Genomic DNA, 18,531 nt, shown 5'->3' on the forward strand with positions numbered 1-18,531 from the left:
TCTGATCTCTCCCTCTGCCTCTCTCTCTCTCAAAATAAATAAACAAACATTAAAAAAAAGGGGGCGGGGGCAAACCTTTCCTGGCTATAAGCTCTGAGTACACTGTTTTGTTTGCTGTCTTTGTTTTTAAGAGAGTCTTGTAAGTATTAAATAATATGACATAATCAACAGTGCCTCAATAGCAAGGTGTTTTTGTTTTTAATTATTTCCTGTCAGCCCCCTTTAAAAAATGTCATTTTTGGAACTTTTTCTGTCTGTTCCCACCACTAGTTCCTCTCCCACACTGTCCATCCTGACAGCAATCAGAAACTGGGGAGACAACGGTCTGCAGAGTGGGGACGGATGTGACCCAAATGCAGCTGAGGCAGAGCCACGAGGAAGCAGCTACAGGGAATGGCAGCAGGAATCAGTGAATGGGGTCAAGGAGACACAGAGGACAGTGGTGAGGTGCCCAAATCTGGAAATTCTTGATTCCTCCCCTTGAAATACGAGAGTCAAGGCCCTGGTGCCACCCTCCAACCAGATCTCCTCCCACCTTCCCCTGGCTCACTGGGCTCCACCACACCGGCCTCCTTACTGTTCCCACATCACATCAGACTCACTCAGTGCACGGCCTAGACGGCGGTCCTTCTGCTGCCTGGAAAGCTCTTGCCCCCAGCCCTTTTCGGCAATGGCTCCTGTCCCCCAATTCAGGTTCCTGCTCGACTGTGGTCTCCTCAGAAAGGCTTTCTTAACTGCCCTTCCTCATTATCATGTCCCCCCACCGACCACCATCCCTGCCATTCTGATTCCACTTACCCTACTTTGTTTCTCTTCACAGCACTTATCACCACCTGCAAATATATTATTTACTGGTTGATTGTCTGCCTCTTCTACTGAAATGTCAACTCCATGAGGGCAAGGACTTTGTTTTGCCCACTGATCTATCCCTCATGCCTACACGAGTGCCATGCACAGACCAGGTGTGCAATACATATCTGGATGGATGAATGGATGGGTGGATGGAAAGAAATCCATAAGCAAAAGCAAATAAAGATATTCAAATCTGCATACAAATATGAAGGCTCTCAAGGAGAGTGATGTGTTCAGCACATGGCGGGTCACTTTAGAGACTCCCTCGTGGAGAAATGCATGCTTCCACAAACTCTGCGGGCGAAACATACCATGAGCTGAGAACCTTCCCACCCCCGACCTGGGATACAGAAACGGAGCACATCTGAACAATGAGAGAGAGAGAGAAGAAAAGGCTTCTTAAAAGGATGAAACCTCACCTTAAATAGATAGAAATAAACTTGTTTGGTGTCTGCATCTTCTTCCCTGTGGACGCAGGTAAAGAGATATTCCACATCCAACACTATTCCCAGGAGTCTGTTCATCTCTTCCTCTGACACGTTTTCCAGGTGGGAAACATGGGCAGCTGAAGACAAAAATCGAGGGAACATATGTGACACGGGAGCTGGAGACAGCAAACGTTCTTGACTTTAAAACAGAAGGGTCTCTCTCTAAATCTCGGGGACACCAATGCATTAGGTTGCACTGTAAACAGAGGAATTTCTGAACTCCTGAAAGACCTCAGTCTTCTCTCAAAGTCAACTTAAAATTAAAAGACTGTCAACTTGCTGAGCCCTGGCCTCCCCCTCCAAGACCCAAAGTGGGCCAGCAGCTAATGTGTTCTAATAAACGTATACTTTAAGATCCAGAACTTGTCGGCACCAAAGTCTGGTCCTCATAGTGTTGAATTCTTTTTTTTTTTTTTTTAATTGAAGTAGAGCTGATGTGCAACGTTACATTAATTTCAGGCGTCCAACGTCGTGGTGATTCGACGAGTCTATATGTTACAGTATGCTCACCAGCCGTGTAGCTATCACAAAATCACCGGCTATATTCCCTATGGTATACCTTTCGTTCCCATGACATGTTCATTCCATAACTAGAAGCCTGAGCTTCCCCCTCCCCACTTCACCCAATTTGCCCATCCACCCAACCCCTGTCCTTTGGCAACCACCAGTTTGTTCTCTGTATTTATGGGTTTGTTTCTGCTTTTTGACAGCGTTAAATTCCTATGTTTCCACATAAGAATTCCTATGTTTCCCCATGCCTGTGAATAGTTCAGTGAGCCAAGAATATCATATTAGTGTAAAAACTGAATAACGGCCCTTTCCCTCAGCCTTTCTGAGCAATGCAATGAAATCTCACTATCGTTGCAGCCAAGTCCCAAGACCTATTTGAGCTTCAGATTCAACGCCTTCCTTCGTCAAGCCCCCAAATGCATTTTTCCCACCTTTGTTCTGTAAGATCTCTAGTTAGTGACCTAGCCACTGACCTTCTCTCCCATGCCCCTGTCCTCTCTTCTACCCAAATCCAGTCCATCTATCAAGGTTATTGCATTTAATCCTCAAACCATCCCATGAATACGTATTAGTCATCCCATCTGACAACTGGAGAAACTGAGGCTCAGAGAGAATGGATGCTGTTTCATCCAATGTCACTTAGCCAACAAGGCAGAGCCAGGGTCTAAAAGTGAAAAATGCTTGACCCAAATTCCAAATTCCCAAAAAGCACACTTTTTGTTGATTAGCTGATTCACTTCAAGTCCTTCCTCACTTACAAAGGTTCCTCTAGGCAAACCACTCAACCCCTATCCCAGGAGCTCTCCTGGGTCAGGATCCCCTCTCTCATCGCTGCATCCCCAGCATTTATCACTATGCTTGCCACAGAATAGGCAATGGCACTTTGAGGGAAACCTCTTAGGTACAGCTCTTGGCATGCTGGCTTAAAAATGCTTAGACACAGAAGTGTTTGAGATCATTTTTAAAGAGAGACTAAACCATGTAGAAGATTTCCCTTGCCTTCTTAAAAGGAGATGGAACTGTGGCGTCTGGGTGGCTCAGTCGGTTGTGCATCCGACATCGGCTCAGGTCATGATCTCACAGCTCGTGAGCTGACAGCTCAGAGTCTGGAGCCTGCTTCAGATTGTGTCTCCCTCTCTCTCTGCCCCTAACCTACTCGCATTCTGTCTCTGTCTCTCTCAAAAATAAATAAACATTAAAAAAAAATTTTTTTTTAAAAAGAGATGGACCTAAAGATTATTGAGGAATACTTGTCAGGTGTCAGGCATGGGTCAGTCTACCCCAGAGACCATGGTGCTCTTGTCATTAATCCACGAGACTCAATCATCAGACTGGGACAGAGAATGCTGCTGGTACCCTGGGCTATCTCCTCCCCTTACCACTTCAGGTATACCTTCTGGCGTCCAGTGACGGGCAGCTCCATTTCTCTACCTAAGGGCTTTTCCAGTCATTGTAATCTGCTCTGACATCCACCTGCCCCTCAACAGCAGCCCTTAACCCAAAGCCAAGACATCCGCCTATAAATAAATACCCCAGATCCCTCATCCCTCAGGCTGAATAACTGGCTCCCAGATTTCCCACTCCCCACCCAAAATTAAGTAGCAGTTGCCCAAGGTGGGAGCTGGCTCAGTAATTCACCCTCTCTTGGCCGCTTTTTCCTCACTTCACCCTTCTACTCCCCTAGCTTCATGCCAAATAAACTACAGGCATTCAAATCCCTGTCTTAGGATCTGCTTCTGAGGGAGCTCAAACTAAAATATGCAGTCAAATGCATTTTCAGAGACTCAAGAGGATTAAATACCAAGAGGCGGAGACTTGTAAATTGTCCACAAGGAAGCCAGATTAAAGAACTCAGAATTAGAGAGGCAGAGGACACCCAACTTTCCTTCCTTTCTCACGTGGAAAAATGATGGAAAGGCAGAGTGATGGGCCCAAGGTCATGGACCATTGGTAAATCAGCGTGATGTGCACATACGTGTGCGTGGTGTGCGTGTGCATGCACATATGCACCCCATAGAACACTTTTCAAGGTAAGAGAAGAAGGAAATTTGTTTATCTGTCTGCCTTGGGCACTGTGGAATAAATCTAATGGATACATCTAAACTAGAAAATGCCAACACTGTATCATCACATTACCAAATAGAAAAAGAGTAACCAACTAAACTATTTCTCAGAACTTAAGTAACTTGTATCGTAAAAAAAATTACAAATATATATGAGTATAAATAAAACATTAATATTCAAATCTATTACTTCCTACTTGGCTATCCAACATGTGACTTCATCATTTCCTAAAAGCTACCCAAAATTAGACTTCCTTTTAGGTATAATGTTTGCCAGGTCGCTTTTTTTTTTTTTTTTTTTTTTTTTTTTAAGTCTGTGCAAAATTTTCCTTGAGGTCAGTCTGGAGCCTTTGGGACACAGGCCTCATTCTGAAGACAACTAGGTCAAAATTTTTATGTCAGTTATTTACAGAAATAATTTTACTGAAAACTGCTTTTGCCTTGTAATGTTTAATTGCTTTCCAGTGATAAGCTATGAAAGCAATCGGTTTATAACATAACATCAATTCCTTCAGATTCTCCACCATACCAAACAGTCTAATTAAGGTGCTAAGATAAGTGGGTTTAACTCATCGAAGTACAGGCCATGATTTATTTTTAAAACCAGTGGTTGACTTTAAGCCACAAAACACTTAACCCAAATGAATTCTTCGTCTTCTTTTTTTTTTTTTAAGTAGGCTCCGTGCCCAATCCAATGCCACTCTTGAACTAATGACCCTGACGTCAAAACCTGAGCTGAGACCAAGAGTCAGATGCTTAACAGACTCAGCCACCCAGGAGCCCCAGCCCAAAGGAATTCTTAATCAGAATTAGAAAAAGTTGCTCTGATTGAAACAGAAGTTGGAGGCATCTACTATCAGAAGGCGAGCTTGGGGGCATCCCCTCCCCTTGTTGGGGCTCTACAGTTTGAAACACTGTTTAGAACCATCATCCAGCGTATTCTGAAAAAGAGACAATAAAATGCTTAAACAGTAAGACCCGAGGAAATTTCTTTCCTGCTGATTGTGCCCATAATGAAATCCATGATCTCGCCTCAAAGCTCTGTGTGTAAGCCAAAGCACAAAGGACTATGGAGCTGAAGACTGGGAGGCCTGTGGGTTAAATGGAACAGCAAGTTTTCCAGAAGGAGGGAGGGAAAGGGGAAAGGCTGTGCCCGGCAAATGGGGCTAACATTTGCAGCACAAGAGGGTCGGTATCTCTTCCTCTGAGAATAAGGGTGGGTGTGGGGTGAAACCAGCCCCCAGATTCAGGCGAACTTCCTCTCACTGTCTCTCAGAGGAACCACTTTTCCCTGTCCCTACCTTGCTGGTCATTGGGATCTCAAGCCTAGAGTACCAAAATAGCCCCAGACTGTTTTCTCTACTCCCAGGATACCCTTCCTAAAACACCACTTTCTTCAAACAACCCCGTCCCTACCAAATCCAAAGACTGACTCCTTGTGGCTGCTGACCAGAAGTGGACAGGACTTACTCAGGAGCCCACAATCAACCCCAACCCATGCAAACACCCAGGTGCACTTCACTCTAACTACAAAGCTAAACTATTTACTATACTGATAATCAACTCATATTTAACTAAAAACAGTCACTCATAATTGAAAAAAACCCTTCTTTCAATTTGGAAAGCAATCTGTGCTTCAGTTTGGAAGCACATTACTAAAAAATAAAAATAAAAGTAAAAATCTGTAAACTACGTTAATCTGCCACAGAACTCGTAAGGCTGAATCATTGCTATTTAAAGCTTTTGTAGGGGCCCCTGGCTGCCTCGGATGGTAAAACATGCAACTCTTGATCTCAGGGTTGCAAGTCTGAGTCCCATGTTGACTGTAGAGATTACCTAAAAATAAAATCTTCAGGGGCCCCTGGGTGGCTCAGTTGGTTAGATGTCTGACTTCAGCTCAGGTCATGATCTCGAAGCTCTGTGTATTCAAGCCCTGCATTGGGATCTGTGCTGACAGCTCAGAGCCTGGAGACTGCTTCAGATTCTGTGTCTCCCTCTCCCTCTCCCTCCCTCTCTCCCTCTCCCTCCCTCTCTCCCTCTATCCCTCTCTCTCTCTCTCTCTCTCTCTCTCTCTCTGCCCCTCCTCCACTCACACACTCTCTTTCAAAAATAAATACACATTAAACAATTTTTAATAAAAAACTAAAATCTTTAAAATAAACAAATAAAGCTGTTGTATATGCTCCCTAGTTTAGCTTCCCCCACCAGGGAAGTTTGCATCAATGTAGACTCTCAAGTGTGAGAGCATAATGTGCCTTCCCCCACTCCTGCCTCCAGTGAAGAATCATTCTCGGTAATTAAATTAGCCTTTTGAAAATTAATGAGTCCCCCACTGCTTTGATTTGCATTCACTGAAATGCCCTTGGAGGTGTTTGTTTTTCCGTGTTACTGGCCATTTGTATTTGTTCTTTTGAGCACTATTCATGTCCTCTGCCTGGTTTTCTTAGGATGTTGGTCTTTTTCTCATTGCCTTGAAAGAGCTTTAAGTCCTTCATGTTCATTGTAAATGCTCCTGGATTTTGTGGCGGTTTGGGGTGGGTTGTAAAGGAATCTTAAGTTTTTTATAAAGTCAAATCTATGTTAGGCCTTTCTTTAAGGCCTTGCTTTGCTTGCAAAGGTCTTCCCTACATAACCAGAAGATGACAAAAATGTATTTTCTCCTAGCTCTTTAACAGGTTCTTAATTTATTTTATTTTTTTATTTTAGAAAGAGAGAGCAAGCGAGAGGAGGGAAGGAGAGAGAAAGAGAGAGAATTTCAAGCAGGCTCCATGCCCGATCCCACCGCTCTGGGATCACGACCAGAAACCAAGAGGAGGACACTAACCAACTGAACCACCAAGGCAGCCGAACAGGTTTGTTTTTAAAATATAAAACATTCCTCCACCAAAATGTCAACGTCATAAAAGACAAAAAACAAAATAACATAGAAAAAAAGCTGAGGAACTGTTCCTGATTAAAGGAAACTAAAGGGACCTGCTGTGAAATTGTAACTTGTAATAAAATATATATATTTAGTCTTTGTCCCCTGTCCTGGCACAGTGCTTTTTCCTCCCCACCCCCCACTGTGCTTCTAAAACCCTTGGAATTTCCTAAGTAATAAGAGCAACAATGCGAAAGGAGTATCTTTTGTTATTCATAACAAGTCCTCTGCAACCACACCTGAATTTAAGTCACTGACCTTTTAGAAAGTCCCTATGGATGGGGGTGCTGATTGCCAGGGGAACCAAAGAAGTGACCAAGGGTTGGAATTTTCAGTCCCACCTTCTCTACCTATGATGGGGGTGGGGAGTGGTCTGGAGGCTGAATTAATCACTAGTAGCCAAAGCTTTAATCAATCGTGCCCATATAATGCAGTCTCCAGAAAAACCCCAGCTGAAGGGGTTTGGAGAGCTTCAAGGCTGGTGCACAAAGGAAGGTGCTGGGAGAGTAGTGTGCTTGGAGCTTCGTGCTCCTTTCCTCCAACCTCTCTTCCAACTGGCTATCCCTGAACTATAATCCAGTGTTTTGGTTTGTTTTTTAATGTTTATTTATTTATTGAAAGAGAGAGAGAGCGCGCGCGCGCGCGCCTGCACAAGCAGGATTAGAGGAGACAGAGAGGGACACAGAATCCCAAGCAAGCTCCACACTCGGTGCAGAGCCTGACACAGGGCTCGAACTCATGAACTGTGAGATCACGACCTGAGCCGAAATCATGATTCGGATGCTCAACTGGGCCACCTGGGCACCCCTGAACAGCGTCCTTTTATGATAAACCAGTAATCAAAGAAACTGTTTTCCTGAGATCTGTGAGTCACTCTAGAAAATTATCCAACCCCAGGAGGGGGGCATGGGAATCTCCAGCTTACAACCAGTTGGTCAGAAACACAAGTGAAACTGGGACTTGCCACTGGCATCTCAAGTGGGAGGAAGGAGGGGGACCGAGCCCTTAACCTGTGGGGTCTGTACTGACTATAAGGCCATTAGCGTCAGAACTGAGTTAAGAATTGCAAGACAGCCTGTAGTTGTCCACTGGAGCGCCAGAGTATTGCTGATGAGAAAAAGCCCACACATTTGGTGCCAGAAGCGTTCGGGAAGGATTGACTGTGAGCAAACTGTTTTTCTTTCACATGACAACTAAGCACACTCGTGATTCTAGACTGGGTGCTTAATGTGAAGGACAGTATCAGTTGGGGTCAACTGATAAAAGTAGAATACAAACGGTAGATTAAAATATTACATTAATGCTAAAATATACTGAAGCTGGTAACTGAACTGGGATTATGTAAAAGAACGTCCTTATTTTTAGTAAATACACATTGTAGTATTTAGGGAGAAAGGGCCATGATGTATATATATGCAACTTATTTTCATATGGTCCAGGGGGGGAAAAATGTATATACAAATACACACAGGAGCCCCTGGGTGGCTCAATCAGTGAGGCCTCTGACTCTTGATTTCAGCTCAGGTCATGATCTCATGATTCATGAGCTCGAGCTCCAGTCGAGCTCCACTGACAGTGCAGAGCCTGCTTGGGATTCTCTCTCTACCCTTTCTCTCTGTCCCTTCCCTCATGCATGCATTCGTGCTCTCTCTCTCTCTCTCTCTCTCTCAAAAATAAATAAACTTAAAAAAATACACACAAACTCAAATATGTGAGTATGTATATTTATACATATATGAGAGCAAATAACAAAGGAAATCGGGCATAAATCTGAAGTAAATCTGAGCAAAATCTATATGGGATGTCCTTTGTTACTAGTCTAATGACTTCTCTATAGGTTTGAAATTATTTCCCAATAAACGGCTTTTTAAAAACCTTTCATCCCCATCCCCACCCCCGCCAAAAAAAAAAACAAAAAACTTTCATTCACTTGGAATTTAATAATCGTATATAAAGGACCCTGTTTTCATTCCAAATAGTCTTCCAAGGACATGGCACAGAGCATCGATATAATTTTCCAAAATTGGCCAACCCTTTACTTATGGGAAAAGCTTGCTCTTTGTGGTGGGCCAAGGTTTCCCCCAGGGTCCATCGTGTGCAGAGGACAGGGGGAAGCGGAGGGAAGGTGTGAGCCAGAAGACTGGGGGGGCAGGGTCTGCTCTCTTCGTGTCTCTCCAGGAGGATGTACCTTGGCACCTCTCAGTGCAACACCCAGGGTGCCCCAGAGAGACCTGCCAAAGGCCTGCTGCCAAGGATCACGGTGCAGCTGTTGCCTTGCTGGGAACAGGAAGCACACTGTCACCATGTGCTGTGACCCTCTCTAAGCTCTGGCTCCGTGCATCACTGGCCTGTGCTGTGACCCTCTCTAAGCTCTGGCTCCGTGCATCACTGGCCTGCACTTCTCTTGAGGACAGCCTGCCCGTCCTCACATGCCCTGCAGTGTGAACAGGCAGCAGCTGGGCGGGCGGCTAACATGTCTCTGCTCCCTTGGACTGGAAAGAAAGCAAACAGCACAGCACCCGTAGCGTTTGTAAGCTGTTCAAATATATTTTTTTTTGCTCATGGGAATTTGAGGTCAAAGCTAGAAGAGGTAAAACAGATTCCTTCAATGAAACCTTCTGAATTGACTAACATCTAAAAGTTTATAATTTACAAGTGGTTTCCTCTTTTGTAATCTCAGATCTGGATGGAGAAAAAGAGAAGTTTAAGATTAAGAGCCCTGGGGCGCCTGGGTGGCGCAGTCGGTTAAGCGTCCGACTTCAGCCAGGTCATGATCTCGCGGTCCGTGAGTTCGAGCCCCGCGTCGGGCTCTGGGCTGATGGCTCGGAGCCTGGAGCCTGTTTCCGATTCTGTGCCTCCCTCTCTCTCTGCCCCTCCCCCGTTCATGCTCTGTCTCTCTCTGTCCCAAAAATAAATAAACGTTTAAAAAAAAAAAAAAATTAAAAAAAAAAAGATTAAGAGCCCTTTAGATGAGTTCAGTCCAATATATATAGAATATAAGACACATATGTACATATAAGTACACTAGCAGCCACTTTTAAAAAGGTGAAATTAGGGGTGCCTGGGTGGCTCAGTTGGTTAAGCATCTGACTTCTGCTCAGGTCACGATCTCACGGTCCGTGAGTTCGAGCCCCGCGTCAGACTCTGGGCTGATGGCTCGGAGCCTGGAGCCTGCTTCCGATCCTGTGTCTCCCTGTCTCTCTGCCCCTCCCCTGTTCAAGTTCTGTCTCACTCTGTCTCTCAAAAATAAATAAATGTTAAAAAAAATTAAAAACAATACATAAATAAAAGGGTGAAATTAATTTATTAATACATTTTATTTAGCCCAATATATACATTATTCAACATGCACTCAGTGTAAAAAAATTATTAATATTTTGCATTCTTCTATAATACTAAGTCTTCAAAACCAGTGTGCGTTTTACACCTTCAGTGTTTTTCAATTCAAGCTAGCCACGCGTGACTAGTGGCTACTGTTTTGGACAGTGGCGGTACAGATTTTAAACTGTGAAAGCTCCCCTAAATGCTACCAGCCATTTCTTAATATTAAGGAATTCAGTGAGTGCTTATCAATGAAGGAATAAGCCCAATTATGCCCAAGGAACTGAATATATTAGGAACTAGAGAAAAAGTACTTAACCTTAGTCTACTACAGAAAGCCTACAATACACTATTATATAGTTACATATTATATAATCATTTATTATATATCTTAGATGTATAATTAAGAATAATTATAGTTATGCAAGGAACATCGCAGTACAGCTCCAAGAGGCCTTTATTCTCTCCACCAAGTTCTAGACAAGTCAAACCTTGGGGGTGAGCAGGGTTCCCCTGGAGGAGAACGAAGGAAAGGCACTGCGGGTGTTGTGAGCCTCTGCATCCACAGTAGAGGTGGGAGAAAATAGAACCTTCAGAGGGGCGCCTGGGTGGCTCAGTCAATTAAGAATCCAACTTCGGCTCAGGTCAGGATCTCACAATGTGTGGGCTTGAGCCCTGCATCGGGCTCTCTGTTATCAGCATAGAGTCTGCTTCAGATCCTCTGTCCCCCACCCCTCCCCCGGCCCCTCTCTGTCCCTACCCAGCTCATGCATATGCGTGTGCTCACAGGCTCTCTCTCAAAAATAAATAAGCATTAAAAAAAAAAACAAAAAAGACCTTCAGAGAACATGGACCAGCCTGGTAGCCAAAATGCAGCAGAGACGGGGCAGGCAGTGAAGGCTAGACGCCAGAGGCCCAACAATCCTCAGCGAGAGCTGAACTTCACTCTGAGAATAATGGGAGGCTCAGAGGGGCTAAACACGAGAACGCTTAGCTCAAATTAGATCACTACTTTCTTGGGACGCTGAGTGCACAAGGATGGAGCTGGGGACTCCAGGTGCTCCTGCTACAGAGAAGAAACCTGAATTCAGGGAAAGCTGGAAGGAGGCACAGGCGAGAAAAGCAACAGGAAGGACTTCATGATCCAAGGAAGGTAGGGAGAAGTAACTCACATGAAGCGAGCAGAAAAAAAATTACCAGATGTATCTATCCCCTTAACTCCTACTGTATACCAGACTCCCAGCTCCTGACAACTCTGAAACCTATGTGTAAAAGACAGCATTAGAAACACAAGGGGGCCTGGCTGGCTCAGTCGGTGGGGCACGCGACTCTTGATCTAGGGGTTGTTGGTTTGAGCCCCACGTTGGCTGCAGACATTACTTACAAAGAAAATCTTTACAAACAAAACAAAAGGGAGAACACCCAGCCAGAGAAACATGCTGACTTGACCCAGATGGCTGGGTCAAGTGTGCTGGGCCCCCTATTTCTATCATTTGGCATCTATACAGTACATTCGTAAATGGGAACTAGAAGTGATTAAGTGGTGGAGGTCTGTGCAGTGTGGTAAGGCTGAAGAAAATGTGTTGGGTCAATGATTTACCTGTGATTTAAATGTCTGAATTAGTCCACGAGGAAAACACTGGTAGTCCCTTCATACCTCATGCTATTCAAGAAAATAAGCTCTAGTGTAATTGGTTAGTGCTAGTCTTTACTTTCCTTAGAAAGTTTCCACTGTAAATAAGCAAGTAAGCAGAGGTAACCATAGTAAAAAAGAACTGTCAATTTCTACCATTGTAATGTTTAAACACGAGCGTATCTGTGTGATATATGTGTCTTTATCAGGAAAAAGTGATGGCAGGGGAACAGTAACCAAAAACCTCCTACTTACAACTGCAGAAAACTATCATTAGTCAAATTTAATAATCAGTGTATCCTGGCAGAGGTCAGAACAATGAACTTCAAAATGACAACAAAAATTCCAATTGTGTTTGATCACAATGGAGCATTTCCTCCTTCCCGATCATAGAAGCAGACTGCTATTCAATCAAATAAGCAATCCCCAAATAAGGAACTTTTATTAATACTAAAATAAGGAGAAATGTTTGGGCCAATGAAGTGCTTTGTTAAATTTCTGTAATCTGAACTTGACTGTCCCAATCTCAAATGACAAATAATTTCAGACAATGGACTCAAATGTTGCCAGGCCAGCGCTATCCAAAGGAAATATAATGTGAACCACAGGTGTAATTTTAAGTCTTCCATTTGGAAGACCATTTTCCATTGGAAAAAGAAACAGGTGAAATTAATTTTAATAATATATTTTATTAGCCCAATATACTTAAAATACCATTTCAACATATAATCACTATTAATGAGATAGCTCATCTTACCTTTTTTCATACTAAGCTTTCAAAATCTGGCACGTATTTTATACGTACAGCTCATCTTAATTTGGAGTAGCTATATTTCGAGTGCTCACTAACTCAAGTAGCAAGTAGCTATAACGTTGCACAGCATGGGTCTAGACTAACCATTTTATTCTGTGGATGAAAACTCTGAATCACAAAGGGATTGGGAAAGTGCTGTGCCAGGCCTAGAATTCTGGTTTCCTAATTCACAACTGAACGTTCTTTCCACTCGGCCAGACTGTCAGTCCTATGTTTTGTACCCAGGAGACAGGGAAGAGTGTCCAATGACAGGCCAAGGACACCTGGGAGGGCAGTAACTGTCAGGAGACCGCATGAAACCAGAGCTCACTGTCAAAAGAAAATGTATGGCTGAACCAAACAGCATCGGACAGCAAAGCAACAGAACAGACATCATCTCAATCGACAAGCCTGAAGGTTATGTGTTGATAAGCACGGGAATGTTACACGTTGAAACATGTGCATGATCACTGGGGACTAAATCCACCAGGCTCAGCATAGTGACTGTGGAATCAGAATGGTGTACACAAATTTAAATATATTTGAGAATTCAGGCCATCATTTCTAACAGAATTCCTCATACCCTAATCTCTACTGTTGGCATAATTTAATCTGCATAAATAGGAAAATACGTGTGGAACTTGATTTAAATACTCTGGCAAAATACTCTGATACTAAGACCAAAAAATAAACTGTGAGATTCTGCCAATAATTCTAAGAGCATTTGAAAATGTACAGACATTTCAATTTTAGAAAAGCACACTGAAGAGAGACAGAGGTAAAAGGGGTGGGGAGGGGAAGGACAGAGATGAGGAAAAGTATTTTTAAAACACCAACAACCTCAATACCCTGAGAAAATCACTGTCAGCAACTCAACATAATCCTTCCAGATCCTTTCCTGTTAGCATATATTGAAAAAAAAAAAATATGTCATATCTTCTAAACTGATAAAATGAGATTATACTCATGATGCCATTCTTAAGTCAGCATGCCTTCGTGGGAATGACCACCTTCCATGCAGTTCTCGAAAGGTGCAGAGGAGGGCTGGGCACGTGACAGATGCTACACCAATCAGATCCTATCCTCCAGGGATGTAAATCCTCCTAAGCTGATACTCCCGGGGGCTGGGCAGATGGAGCTGAATCATCCAGTGGGGGTGTCCTGGACAGAAGGCCCACAGATTTCTGCAGCTGAGATCCCTGAACAAGACTAAAACTGGGTCTCCCTGTGTTTTCAGCTTCTGGAAGCTACCTTCTTATAAACACTGTTTTCTTATTTAAGCTAAGCAGAACTCCTATCTGTTGGCCGAAGTTCAAGAACTCTGGGAGTATGGTAATACTACCACTAACAGCAAGAAGAGCTAAGAGTAATGCATTAATTTGCCAGGTACTGATCTAAAATTTTTATGTTTTATCTCACTTAATCCTCACAACAATCCTATGATATCAATACTGTTACTAACTCGGTTTCAGAGCTGAGAAAATGGAGCTCCAGGTAAACTGAATAACATGCCCCACTCACAGCTACTGGTTGTAGAACCAAGATTTTATCTTGGGCTGGTGGATCCTTAAGTCCTAAATTATAAAAGCTCCAATTAAGCTACTTTATGACTTGCTTTTTTCATTAATGATATGTTAAGAATGTCTTTCCATATAGGAAAATACATCATTTTTAATAGCCATATTGAATTTTATAATATAGATTGTCATGATTCAAGCAATTATCTCCTACTCTGGGATACTTAGGTTGTTTCTAGTCTTTTAATATCATGAACAAAGCTGTAATAATGTTCTTTTAGTTTTGAGGACACATCTTGATTTACAAATAGGTTAAATTTCTGGCATGGATCTGCCAGGTCAAAGGATATGTACTTTTTTCCCTATTCTTGATTGTGTATCAAATAAGGGTATTTGTTTTCAAAGCTAGTTGAGAAATATAAAAGGGAACAAAGTTAGCTTTTCTTTGTAAAAGGCCATTTCTGCCTTTAGGCATTCATGTGTGTTTACATGCTCAGAATGGAGACAATCTGCTCAGCTAAGAAAGAAGGCTCTGTTTTTAAATGTTAATTGATGTAAGATAATTGGATTTCCCAATCAATACCAAATACAGTTCAAGCACAGTGCTTAAGAAGTTCCTGAGCCAGCTTTTTATTGCATCATATTTCCTGAGGCAAATTCTAAAGGGCACTCGCTCTGGGATCAATTGTGGAAAAGGTAAGTTATAAGCAAAGGTGTTTCTGTAACTCTTGGAATCCATCCTTTGCACTGGTTTTTTCAAAAATCAGAACTTACATTATTTCAGACACCAGTTATACAGTGATGTAATTATGTGTTTATGGTATGTTTATTTCTTTTGTGAGATCAATGTTCTCTATTTCCTTTCTCAGAAGGTTACTTCAGTGCAGTAACTTCCTGGGAGGATCACATTATCTACTTTTCTGCTCTGTAAGGATTGAAATACTCTCCAGCTGAGTACAAAATAAAACTTCAGACTCGGCCTGACATCACACTACCTTGAAGGCTGATGCTGCACTGTTTCATATCACCAGGAAGCTCGAAAGAAAGATGATGTCAAAAAGAAGCCACCTACTTACAAATGGTCAGGGGGGAAAAAACCGCTTCAGTGACCAGGCTCTGCCCAGAACAACCCTGGACAGTAAATTGAACATGCAAGACTGGATAACCAAAGCGGGAAAAGTAAGTATAATATTCCAAGATGGTCCTTTATGAACTAGAATTTTTTTTTTTAATTTTTTTTTCAACGTTTATTTATTTTTGGGACAGAGAGAGACAGAGCATGAACGGGGGAGGGGCAGAGAGAGAGGGAGACACAGAATCAGAAACAGGCTCCAGGCTCCCAGCCATCAGCCCAGAGCCCGACGCGGGGCTCGAACTCCCGGACCGCGAGATCGTGACCTGGCTGAAGTCGGACGCTTAACCGACTGCGCCATCCAGGCACCCCTAGAATTTTAATATCTAGGGAAAACTACCCGTTAACTTTTATCTACCCAAACCAAATACAATTTTTAAAATTTTATCTTAAAACGAGTATCGAGACAAGAACATATTAGCACAGTTCAGTTGAGTAAATCTGGCAGAGCCTATCTTTCCAAACTGACAATGATTATCTTGCCAGGGATAGATAAGAAAGTTGAAAGGGAGAACACAAGTAAACATTCACCAAACACAACCCCAGTGAAGAAAGAGCTACCAGATGCAAGAAAATAAACAATATAAAGATAAAATGAAGCACTTCCAGCAAGTTCAAGGCATCAGAAAATAAAATAATAAAAATAATAATAACAATAACGATTAGATCAAAGACCTTCAGGCTCCCATCAGAATGAATGAGGACACATTACACTCTATTCTAAGCCACTCAATGGCCATGGTCCATCTTATCCAGCAATCCCCCAGTGGAATCCAGCTCTTAGGGAAGGGGGGAGAGATGGATAAGGACTCAGTGCAAACAGTGCAGAGCTTGTCTCACATTAAGCAAATTCATGAGACTAAATAGACTCTTTTGTTACTGCCTCAAAAAGAGGTAAATAGCATGCGAGTTTGGTTAACCCACGGAATTCAGTAAGTTAGAACTTTCAGGCAACGAGGACATCGTTCACGTTCCCTTGAAGATTTAGGAACTCACCTAGGGCATGGCTACAACTCCGGCAGGATTCCGTTAGACTGACAATTATTTGCTGCAGATCAGCTCTGGGGGGAGTAGGAGAAGGGTTGGGGTTTTTCCAGCCATTACATTTACAAGACTCCTCGGCCTAAAAAAGGAATAGAGAAAATCATGTAACAAGCAGCAATGGACTCAACATTTTACGTGAGATCAATACACACTAGTTACAGGACAGCTATCCTCCCCGCTCCTGACTTTGTAACTTTCGACATATGCACAAGAAACAAAAACAGAGAAAAAGGCAAAGGGAGTGTTTGATCCAGGCATTTTGTGTTTTTGTAGTTTTTTTGTTTGTTTCTTTTCTGCTAGCTGGAATGTGAGTGCTGCAGCTCAGACAGCAGACCCATACACTTTGGTACCATTGCCCCAAGCAAATGTCCATGGAGTGGTCAGTTCCTAAGGAATCCATGCAGAAAGCTTCCCGAGGCAACAAGCCAGATTCCTGAGGTACCTGGAACACAGCCGGGGCCTTGGCCATGATTGAGCCTTGCAGGTTCGAAGGCACCCCCCCCACCCCCGCAACTCTGTCCCAAGGACCAGAAAGGAAACCCGCGAAACTGAGGAAGTTAGCAATCTTAAGGACTTGAGGAGGGACACGCCCAAGGGAAGCCACATTTGCTGGCTTCTAAGTCCTTCCAAGTAGGCTCCAGCTTTAGAAAGAGAGAGGGTCTCACCGTGTAGTCTGGGATTTCTACCTGTGATATTTCTGAGGTTTCCTGAACTGCAACACTATTATTTATTATTTTGGCAACACTTACTAGATATCTTCCATACTCTCCACATTCCCCTACCTTCTTTGAGAACAGTGAATACAATCTAGCCTTTTTATAGTGACTTGGGTTATAAAATGTAGGACGAGGGATAGAAAGATATCAACTATTTTCAAATGTAAAAATAGCATGAAACATAGGTGGCTGATTGCGGGTGAGAGCCTTCTATGTACACTGTCCAATATGTAACCACTAGCCACATGGGACTGTTGAGCACTTGAAATGTAGCTAGTCCAAACTGAAATGTGCTGCAGATTTACATACCAGATTTAAAACACTAATGCAAAAATAAAATATCGCATTATTAATGTTCACACTGGTTACATGTTGAAACATTAATATTTTAGGTGCATGGAGTTAAATAAAAGATATTAAAATTCATTTGACCTGTTTCTTTTTACTTTTTTAATGTGGCTACTGGAACATTTAAAATTACATATGTGGTTCACATTCTACTTCTTTGGGTAGCACTGGTCTACAAAACATCGCATAAATTTTTGTGCTCAGGCTTTGTGTTCGATCTTTGATCAGAGATTTTTTTCTTCCCGCTTCCCACCACCTCCCACCCGCCAGCCCACAAACCCCATAGCAGATAGCTGAAGTTAGTAGAAGTCTAATTTGTAGAAAATTGGAGAAAGGCTGCTACCTTAACCTCACACAGAAAATTCTCCAAGACAGGGGCAGTTTCTGAAGTGTGTGCACATATAGGAGAATAAGAAATGAAAGAATACATAACTGGCAAGGCAAGAAGGGCCAAGGTGAAAGAAGGAAAACGTGTTTCTACAGATAAGACCCTATGCTTTTGAAGATAAGTCCTTTGCAATGGGCCCTGCGAATGTTGGCAAGCCCAGCCTGACTGCTTCTCACATTTTATTATCCATGAGGATGGAGAAGGCAAGACCAAAAACAGCAGCTTAACAGCACAACCCCCAATGAGTAGTAGCTCAAGCAACCCTCTTATGTTTGGCCAGGCATCAGGAAGGATCTGACTATCAAACCCTACTCTTCACTTACTAAGCTGAACTGGGCCGTGAAATTCCCTATAATGAGCCAGCCACTTCTTCAGAGACTGGAAAGGTCTCAAAGAGCCATGTTTTTGAGAAGGGCTCTCATGACAACTTCCACCCAAGAAAGCATCCCTATAATCTTTGTAGGGATGGAGGAAAACACCCCCATTGTGGACCATTCCTCTCCTAGCAGTGGAATAGCTACCCAAGGGACTCCCACGGCCTCTGGCTTCTCTGAGCAGCTGCCCTTTCCAAAAAAAAAAAAAAAAACTCTTGGTAGAAAAAGAAAAATGATGACAATAGTAGTCCCAACAAACCGATTAAATACAGCAGGACAAATCTAAAAGGAAAAATAGCAATGGCCCAAAGCTTTTCAGTTTGTAGAACTAAATTCCAAGCCAAAGAACTACTATGCATATTGAGTCATTCATTGAACAGTATGTATTGAGGGCCTACTCTGTGCCAAGTACTTCTGCTAAGTATGGAAGGA

At 42.8% G+C, this 18,531-nt stretch overlaps 1 protein-coding gene across 1 annotated transcript in view; it reads right to left on the reverse strand.

Annotated features, from left to right (window-relative positions):
• The window catches only part of KAT2B (lysine acetyltransferase 2B), a 106,068-nt gene that overhangs the window by 56,502 nt on the left and 31,035 nt on the right, over positions 1 to 18,531 (reverse strand). Inside the window, exons 4-5 of the mRNA XM_040481112.1 lie at positions 16,226 to 16,352; positions 1,272 to 1,417 (exon numbers count right to left, since the gene is read on the reverse strand). Of these exons, the coding sequence (XP_040337046.1) occupies positions 1,272 to 1,417; positions 16,226 to 16,352 (273 nt within the window). The remainder of the gene's footprint in view (positions 1 to 1,271; positions 1,418 to 16,225; positions 16,353 to 18,531) is intronic.

The sequence above is a fragment of the Herpailurus yagouaroundi genome, unplaced genomic scaffold (assembly GCF_014898765.1).
Source record: "Herpailurus yagouaroundi ecotype Mexico unplaced genomic scaffold, PumYag 159, whole genome shotgun sequence".
Lineage (NCBI taxonomy): Eukaryota > Metazoa > Chordata > Mammalia > Carnivora > Felidae > Herpailurus > Herpailurus yagouaroundi.